This window comes from Plectropomus leopardus, chromosome 24 (genome assembly GCF_026936395.1).
Source record: "Plectropomus leopardus strain MGB_pleo_1.0 chromosome 24, ASM2693639v1, whole genome shotgun sequence".
Lineage (NCBI taxonomy): Eukaryota > Metazoa > Chordata > Actinopteri > Perciformes > Serranidae > Plectropomus > Plectropomus leopardus.
The window spans coordinates 10,994,273-11,004,332 of record NC_142199.1 but is presented as its reverse complement, the minus strand read 5'-3'; the positions used below and the strand labels follow the sequence as shown (position 1 = coordinate 11,004,332).

General features: G+C 39.0%; 1 protein-coding gene across 1 annotated transcript; it reads right to left on the bottom strand.

The window, feature by feature from the left end:
* Positions 1 to 1,742: 1,742 nt before the first annotated feature.
* Positions 1,743 to 9,558, bottom strand: LOC121938689 (protein O-glucosyltransferase 1-like). Its single transcript, XM_088074186.1, is given in 11 exon segments — positions 1,743 to 2,635; positions 3,516 to 3,572; positions 4,405 to 4,572; positions 4,693 to 4,751; positions 5,485 to 5,584; positions 5,766 to 5,825; positions 6,724 to 6,845; positions 6,935 to 7,070; positions 7,197 to 7,340; positions 7,585 to 7,675; positions 9,424 to 9,558. Coding segments are annotated over 11 exon segments (1,167 nt in total). The 5' UTR covers positions 9,497 to 9,558; the 3' UTR covers positions 1,743 to 2,478.
* Between the last annotated feature and the right edge of the window lie 502 nt (positions 9,559 to 10,060).

Below are 10,060 nucleotides of genomic sequence, written 5' to 3'. Positions count from 1 at the left end.
GTGATATCACATTTCTTATGCTGCACTCAGATGCTCAGATATTCACCAATATTTAAACCTTTGAAAAATGAGAAAATTAGTCTGATTCCTTTCAAAAACATGGGAAAATGGATATGATCAACTTTGCATTAAAGGTTTCAAAAATTGCAGCAATGAGTAGATTTAAAGAACTATTTTTAAAAAGCTAGAGAAACTTTTTAGGGAAAACAAAATAACGTAGGGGAAAACTCATAATTACATTATTCAAAATTAAGTTTCAAAATTATTTATCTTCTGCACTTTTTTCAGGTGTTTTTTTCTCTTTTAATTTTTTTAACCTATTTTTTAAACTCATTTTTCAAGGATTTTCTTTTTTTTACAAATTTCATGCTATTTTTGGGTCATTTCTTCTTCCGTTGCTCATTGCCTTCTTACCGATTTGCTCATGTTTAAAATGGTTAATGTTGCAGCTGGTAAATGTGGGGGTCATTGTCAATACTTTTTTTTGTTTGTTTCACTGCTGGGTAGATCAACCTATAACATAATTTATTAGCTGATTATATTTTCATTCATCATCAACTAAAACTCATATAATTGGATAAGAGTAAAAAGTGCTTTATTTCCCTCTGAAATGTGGAGTAGAATTATAAAATTACATAAAATTGAAATACAGAACGCTCACCAGTGTACAATGAATGTATAAATACCACACTTTATTCCATATATTTAATTATATTTAACATATCCTGAAATGTACCAAAAATAAGTTCAAACACCCTTGACAATTAAATCAATTTAGGTCCATGTCAGACACCCTTGCTACTCACAGCTTCACTTATGCAAATCATTGTTTGCTTTTCTTACATAAAAATAACACATTTGAAACGTTTTAATTAACAAACATTATGCACAGTGTCTCCTCGCTTGCTGTAGCAAAGCTGTCAGGTCACACCGTGCAGACTGCAGTCTACTGGCTACTGCTAACTCGGCTAATATCTCGCCGTAGTTATTCGGTGAAATAAAGTAAGTAATACATCTTCTGCTTGACCTTATAATGACACGTGGGAATTAAAATAAAGGGTTGAACGCAAACTGCGTGTTTATATGAAAACATTCATAGGAAATACACTGTCTGTCCGATAATGGGAGCCTTAGCACACGCACTTAGCATGCTATTAGCTTCTAGCATATCGGTGATAAAACATTTCTTTAAATGAACTCACCAACAGGAGAGGCTGAATTCCTAAACAGTCAAAAGAGCCGCAACACAATTTGACGCACATTGACGCTAAATACTCAACATATTTCTGTTTCAGTAACTGTCCTCGTAAGAGTTTGTTTCTCAGCGGTGACTTCGACGATGAACTTTGACATCGGCCAGTTTACAGCGACGCAAGCGGATATGACGACAGAGCCACCCTGCGGTGGGAGGACTGAACAGCACGCTGCATCCGCACTAAGCTGCAAATACTGCACAGTTTACAGAAAAAATATTTTGGGTGTCTTCAGTTGAGAAATCATTATGATAACAATTTTTTAAAAAACTGGGCAGAGGACTAAATTTGATCGGGATACTCTCTGATGCATATAAGGGAAATAAAAAGTGATTTGGAGGATTTACTACAAAAAAGGTCTTTCCACAGCGTACATTAAATCCCGGTGGGAAAAAAGCCTATCAAGCACTTCATGCAACCGATAATGATCCTGTTGTTTCTTGCCTTTTATGTTCTTAACAAAAAAGAAATACTGCCCTCGGGATCTGGGATGTTTCAAAACTTTTTTATTGACACAAAACCCCCCAAAATTCTTTACAAGCTGCAACAACAACCTGAAAGTCACACTTTGACCGGGCACGCTTTATCACAGCTTTTTGGCCAAATACACAAACTAATCTTTTCACAACAGTTCTTCACAACAGTGTAAAAAAAATGACCTTTCATGGGTGACAATCACAGTACAATGTGAATACTACAACATATTCAACATCATACTGTATCATCTATACTTCGTGGTGGTTCCCAACTGGTGGGTTTGCAGGTCTGTTCTGAATGGACCGCAAGAGACCCGCGACCATGTCAAAAGAAACACTTTAATTTGCAGCACAGTGCCTTTATTTTTTCAGTGTGATTTCCTACTGCAAAAAGAAAGACACTTTCCCTTTTTTTTGAGAACAGTAATATATATATATATATATAAATCCCAGACCCAGTGGCTGCACCAGTTAGGAACCACAGCCTGTAGACCGTGGAATACATAGTAACAGTAACACATGGTCCACATTAGACTAAAAGACTGAATTCATTAGAAATAATGGAAGAAGTATCCGGACAAAGCTTTACACTTCAGCTACACTTTAAGTTCTTTTTTTTGACAAAAATAGACTTATCGACATGTAATGTTGCTTGTATAGAAATCGCACGTTGCGGTGCAGTCAGTGATTACACTGATAATGTAGAGCTTGCCTTCACTACAGCTGCCCTGGTCCATGGAGTCTCACTCTCACAGCTCCGTCCTGCCCGGTCCGTGGACGACCTGGTTGTAGCTGTTGTTTCTTTTGGGTCTGTAAGTGAGAAGACGGCTGAACTCGGTGAGGAGTCGCTCCCAGTAGCAGGAAACGTCTTCCATCCGCAGGTGGTTGAGGATGAAGTCCTTTCCCCTGCGGGCAGAGAGAGAGAAAGTCAAACTGTGTGCACGCATGCAGGCAGACGTGCAACGCCGTTCTACACGTCTGCACAGCAGTCAGGCTACATTTACAGTTTGCATCCGTGTCTGTGAAAACATGGACGCTTCACACGAACAACAGATCTAAAAAATCACCACAGCTTCAAGGTGGTTCTTGAGTTATGGCCAAAAACATTTAGTATGAGGTCATCATGATCTTGACTTTTGACCACCAGATTCTAATCGCTTCGTTCTTGAGTCCAAGTGGACGTTTGTGCCAAATTAGAGGAAACTCGCTCAAGATTATCTTCAAATATTGCATTCAAGAGAATGACATGGGTGCAAGGTCACTGTGACCTTGACCTTTGACCACCAAATTCGAATTAGCTCATTGCTGAGTCCAAATGAAAACAGGTGCAAAATTTGCAGAAATTCCCTTGTGGCATTGTTGAGATATCGCATTCGCAAAAAGGGGTCGACAGATTACCGGCCGGGGCGATAATTGACATTTCGCTGATTATCTGTTTTGTGTTGAATTTGTTATATTACACTTTTTAAATATGAACAGAAACATTTCATTTTTATTGTAAATGCACATCGGTTCCAAATGTCAGTTATCAGTCTCATTAACTACTGATAATCGGTATTGGCTCTGTAAAACCAATATCAGTTTACTCCCAGTCCACAAGAATGTGCCAGACGGACAGACGGACGGACGGACGGACGGACAACCTGAAAACATAACACCTCCGGCCTCGGCTATAGCCGGCGCAGAGGCAAAAAATACGTGAACAGTGGAGCCCTGACTTTTTCCAAATACACGGATGCTGCAGCTCAGTACCAATAAAATTCGATCGTAACATTTGATGTGTTACCTTGTGGCGATCTCCTGTGCGATGTCGTCATTCTCCTTGACAAACTGTAGTAATTCCCTAAGAGACAGAACACGTAAAGACATGTCAACGCATAACGTACACACGGAGGACATTCAGACCAAAATATGTTAGGGTGCAGACACAGGTTAAAAAGTGCCTTCAGTGCTGATTTCATTCATTCAAGCAGTGACCTGCACGGAGGCAGGCGTGTGAATTTGAACATGAAACTTCTCAGGTTTCAACTGTTACATCACCTGCACATGTATATGGTGCTGACAGACGTTATTTTATTTTTAACCGCTTTAAATGTTAGCCAACATTTCTAGAGGGATGAATTTGATATCACATGAAACTACAAGACATAAGGTCCCTTGACCTCTGACCTCAAGATATCTTAATGAAGATAGGTTCTGTGGCTACCCATGAGTATTGCTTTATAGACAATACCTATACTTGTCTTTTGCAGTTTTTGCAAAATCAAGACAATCTGGTAAGAGTTGCTCGACCTTGTCAATATGAACTTGATACATGTTTTGTAATGCAAAACAATGGAACTAAAAACGGTATTAAAAAATGGGATTAATCGCAATTAACAATTGAAATTCTGTGATTAATGGCAATTAAAAAATGTATCATTTGACAATCCTGTTTAAAACACATAACTGTTGCTATGTTAAAACCTTGTGTCCAAGTTTTTTTGTGCCAGTAAAAATGGACAAAAACTGGCAGAACTGAAAAAGTGCATGTTTGGTCTCGTGTCATGTGTTTTCTAAGGCGTTCCTTAAGAGAGATGCAAAATATGGAACTCAGTGAAACTGGTCACACAAGGACCAGGACTGCATGTAAATGTCATAACGGAGGAGAAAACGTGTGACACCGGCTGAGGTACCTGACGTCAGAGAGATCCTGCTTGACTGGGATGTAGTGGACCCAGGGCCGCAGCTGCGGGTAGAAAAACTCCTGCCATTCATCCCCCACATGAAACACCAGCGAACCACAGAGGAAGAGATGTTTGAGGCGGAAGCTGGCCGCCACACCTCGGAAGTTGAATAAATATCTGCAGGTGTAGGAAGGGACGGTTAAGACTGATCACAAGTTATGTGCTTCGCTCAGCGAGACGGACATCCAACAGCGTCTTAAAGGTCACATTTTGTCTGTTATTCAAAATCCGGCCTACTTGTATTTGCAGTGATCGACCAGAGGGATTTCTATGGCCGGGGGTCTCCCTAGTGTGTCCTAAAACAGACAGAAAGACACGGGTTAGTGAATTATTAATACTGATCAACTTTTTGAGTCAAAATACAGGATTCCCACACGCTGTCGTGGACAACATAAGATTCAAACTCTATTCAAACATTATTTCAGCGTCCCACATGATCTGTTTAAGGACAGTAGGAAATTCAAAATTCAATGATTATTTATGTTTTTACAGTTTCTGTGATGAATGGTGTCATTTTGGCCATTTTGAAAATAAACATGCCTTTCAAAAAAATAATAATAATAATAATCGCCCTAAATTCAGTAAATCAAGTTTTCTAAAATAAAAAAGTGCCCAAAATTTTAAAGCAAAAAAGGCCAAACTTATTTTAAAGAACAATGCCATCCCAACCTGTTTTCTTAAAAAAATAAAATAAATAATGCTATATGTCCATTTAAATAAAAAAATTTTCCTGTAAAAATTGCCAAAAATTCAAATACAAGAAAAACATAAAATGCAGCCATTTAATGTTGTATTCCCTCCCCTAAATTATTAAATACATTCACTATTGTGTTACATTAATGTAATTTAATTTACAACACAGTTCTCCAAAACTTTCAATGATTTTGACTCGTTCCATTACTTTTCCATGCCTGGAAAATGTAATTGTGAATTTCCATGAATTTTCCATGGTTCCCCATGACTGTATGAACCCTGTATAGTGTCTTTTCAGGTGCTTTTTAACCCTGGTGTGGTTTCAGAATGACTGACCCTCTCGGACTTCCAGGCCTGGTTTTTAGTGTACTCTGCATCCACCAGGTCTGGAGCTTCTCTGGACAGAAGAATCAGAGGGTCTCGCTCTGGACTGGTTCTGTCAGAGAAACAAAGACGACAATGACTAAACTGTCATCGTAAGTCTCAGCTTTGCAGCCAACGGTGGTGAGAAGAAGGTGAGTAGAGAGTTATTACAGAAGAAACTGTGATAACTGACATGAAAACATTTAAATTGTTGTATAATGTCACGTAAACACACAAACTAATAAGATCAGGACCTGGAGCCCCTGAAGAATCCTTTGAACTCTTTCTTCTTCCATGGCCACTGTGCTGCAGACCTCCCACAACACATCACGTAGAAAGGCACAATTATATGATGCATTTAATCATTTCAGAAGGGGACAGATTGTTCAGGAGGAAGACTTAAAAAAAGAAAATAAAAAAAAAAAAAGGAACCAAACCAAGTAACCAATAACACCGGACAGGACAGGGGTGATCCTCTGCGGTGGGCAGCCACAGTAAAGGATCACACACGGACCAATGAAACCCATAAAATATAGATTAAAAAACATACTCCAGCATGCAAAGGCAAGACTTGCGAGAAATTTTTTAAAAAAAGGGGAAAAAAAAGCAGAAAACGCCATTTTCATTGACAGAATTTATCAGAGAAATATGCTTTGCTGAAACTTGATGTTACATCTCAGAGGTTCCTCTCCTCTGAGAACAGATAAAATACATCGTTGAGACTTGAATTTGGTCACTGATTCCAATTTCTTTAAAGGCTCATTTTAGCCAATAAAGTTTTCTTTTGGGTCTCTTTTTGTTGATCTCCAGAGCTGATTATTTCAGACGAATAGAGATTACTGCAGTGAGAGAGGAAAAAGAGCACTTCGAGATCTTAAATTTGAGTCAGGCTGAGATAAGAGGAAGACAAGTGACCCCCTCACGTATCCACTCACGGTGCATTCAGGACAACTTGGAAAAACAAACTCTTGATTAAAATTAATTGAACCGCTGTCCAGCTCGATTGACATTATGGAAAAGTGCGGGCGGCATCGTGAACAGACGCTGCAGCTGCGGGGGACAGGTACCCTGCGTCTATTACGCCCCTGTGTATGTCATCGGCCATAACTGCAAATAATTGCTGTTTCAGTGTAATATTTATCAACTCTTTTTCTGTAAATACTTCATCAATGATTCATGCCAATAAGTAACAAAAACATTGCTGAACGTTACTTTTTAAGGTCATCCCTCATCAGATCCCATCGTCCCAGTCCGGTGGGGTATATGGGCTACACGGCAGGTCCTCCCTCCCAAAAAGTCCACGCAGGGTACATGATGTCCTGGTAGTCTGCTGTCTACTCATATCAAACATAAAACACAGATCAAAACCGGCATTTGTGTGTGTATCAAAGTGTGTGCGTAAAACTAATGCCTACAGCCTGACCTTACTGAAAGACAAGACGGGCAGGGTCGGCTGCACCCAGCTGGGGACTTGTGGGTAATCCCTGACATTTACCACCATCTCCAAGTCAGGCAGCCTGTCAATCACCTCCAGGATGAAATGCTCCATCCCACTGCACCTACAAAAAGAGCAAACAATCAGCTGATTGGGAGCAGTAAGTAACAATGTGTTCAACTTGAGCCGTTACGGCTTCTGAGGTGACCGAACATAATAAATAATCACATGACAGACTTTTTCTCCTCACCTGGCAGGAAACATACAGTTGTGTTCTCTGTACAACTTGTGACCGATGATCTGGTAGTGGGTGCCCACCCCTCTTTGAACAGTCGCAGCCATGAGATCTTCAGAGCTTCTCCCTTTGAACGGCCGCAGGTCATCATGTAGGACACTGAGACAGATATCGAGAGTGGCGGGGGAGAAGCGATCCAAAAATTAAACCTGCGCAGTGGCACTATGGCAATTGCTCGTCTGTATCTTCAGAAAAAAAACACAAGTGGTGCATAAACATGAACTAGTCTCAAGAGAGTTTTATTGCTGCGTGATTTCCTTCACAAATCTAATTCATGGTAGTTGAGAGAAATCTGAATTACAATATATGAGGAAAAGCAAAGACATGACGGCATCACACACACCTTACGTGGCAGCTACAGTTGACGGGATTGCAGGGAGTGTATCCTTTGACAGCATCGGAAATCTTGTCCCTAATTTTCTTCCACTGTTGACCTACAAATAAAGGAAACTAGTGTTAGAGAACAGCAATACAAACAACCAAAGAATGTAGAAAACGATAAACAACAATCATGTCAATGAATCAACCAGACAGGAACACTGCACAACAAAAAAGAGATCACTGAGTCTTTCTTTGTGCCTTTAACCATCTTAAAATACCCGAAGAATGATCTAAGGACACATACAGTGCTGTGAAAAAGTATTTACCGATTTCTTACTTTTTTTCATGTGTGTCAAACTCAACTGTTTCAGATCGTCAAACAACTTTAAATATTAAACAAAGATAACCCAAGTAAACATAAAATGCAGTTTTTCTGTGCTGACTTTATTTGTTAAGAGAAAAATACTACCCAAACCCACATGATCCTGTGTGAAAAAGTAACTGCCCCCCTTGTTAAATGATGAGGTTATTGTGTTTAATCATATTATTGTAGAAAGCTGAGATTAATTTCATAGTCACACCCAGGCCTGATTGCTGCCAGACCTTTCAAATCAGAGGATCACATGAATAGAACCTGTCTGACAGGGTGAAGTCGGCCATATTGAACCCGAGACATCGTGCCGCTTGTGAGTTATCTTATAAACTTATATTTAAGTTTGCTTGATCTGAAATGGTGAAAGAGTGACACTGTACCTGCCTAATTTCAACACCTTTTAACCTTTTGTCAATTTATTCAGTGGCAAAAAACTAAGACAATTTACTAAACTTAGTACATAATACAAACAAGTGGTTTAGTTATCCTAGGTCGATGCGATGACAATAAAATGTCACAACAGTGTCATCTTTAAAAGTCAAAAACTCCTCTTTTGCCGCACATCCGGCTACTGTCTGGTTTAACTGTGACTATTATTGTATTTCTTTTACTTTAGTGGGTTACCTATTTTATTGGTTTAACTCATGTGTTATCTTTTATCAGTCTATTTATCTTATTTCATTCTGTTTTAATAGTTTTTATTCTAATTCATATGTATTTTTAGTATTATGTTATTTAATCTTAACTTTTTTTCAGATATCTGTATATTTTATTGGGTTGTTCATCTTAATTGTTATTTCAGGAAGTTTCATTCTTGGTTTTAATGGAATTGATTCACATTTGATGGTCAATCGCTGGCTTTGTTTTGTGTCTGCAACTTGCACCTCACACTGTGCTTCAATCTGGGTTTAAATGTGCCATCTAAAAGTTGCTTTCTTGATAGATCCAGTAAGGAGAAATGGAGCTTATTGGGTCAGCATCAGGTCAGTGTCCCCGAACAAGGCCATTGGGTCATTAAAGAGCTTGTGTCCTAAAATGACCTTAAATATCCTGCTTTGGTTTTGCACGCTTTTCACATCATGGGCTCAAGTTACAAATGCAGCACAAAATAAACGCTGAGCCTTCGTGTGTCTGAGTAAACACTGCCGGGGCATCCAGCCAGATCATTTGTTTGTGCTAACTAGCCTTAGCTGACGTGTTTCTACATCTGCGCCCAGCCTCAATGAATATAACTACCATGGTCGATATCATTTATTTTACAGTGTCGCTTAAAGCGGAACAACCATCCGTGCAAACCTTAAAGTTAGCACAGCGCGCTTGGCTGAGTTAGCTCGCGGGCTAACGTCCGTTAGCTAGCTCGTGAAGTGATGAATGACTCCAACAACAAAAGTTACCTCAAGTTGGCACAGCGAAACAAACGGCGGCAAACTCTCACAAACACGTTTACACGATGTTTTACGAGTCGCATTTGTTTAAATTTGTTATTACCTGAAGCGGGAACCAAACATAAAGCAGAAACTTGCAATAGTGTGAAAAACCTCCACAGCCAAGAGCGATTCATGTTTCTTTCTATCCTCCAGCGCTGTCTGAGGAGGAGACAAAGCGGGGATCTGGGATCTGTTACTACTGCCTGAATACAGTCATTACGGTAATCCGCACAACGAAAATCCTACACGTTACCGTAATGTTTAGAAGAGGAACCCCGCTTGGCATTAAAGGGATAATCCCCACAAAATCTGCCTTTTAAAGTTACATTCACAGTCTGCCTGTCTAAATAAATCAACCATCGTGTATTCAGGGAAAATTGACTGAACATAAGAGTTTAATGCTCTAATGAATTCAGATTCCTTCAGAACTACAGTAAAATGATGAAAAAAAGTCTATAAAAAATAAATAACTAGCAGCAATCTCTGTCAGGAATAATAAACAGCAATAAAATCTGTAAAATGGCAAAAAAAAAGTTAACATTAAAATTAAAAATACATAGAAAAATCTGTCACGAATAAAGGATATAACCACAACAGCAAAAAAAAGTAGAAAAAAAACAATAAATGACAATCATGTCTGTAAATTAATTAAACATGAACACTAGACAAAAAACATAATTGAGTGTTACTTTTCCCCC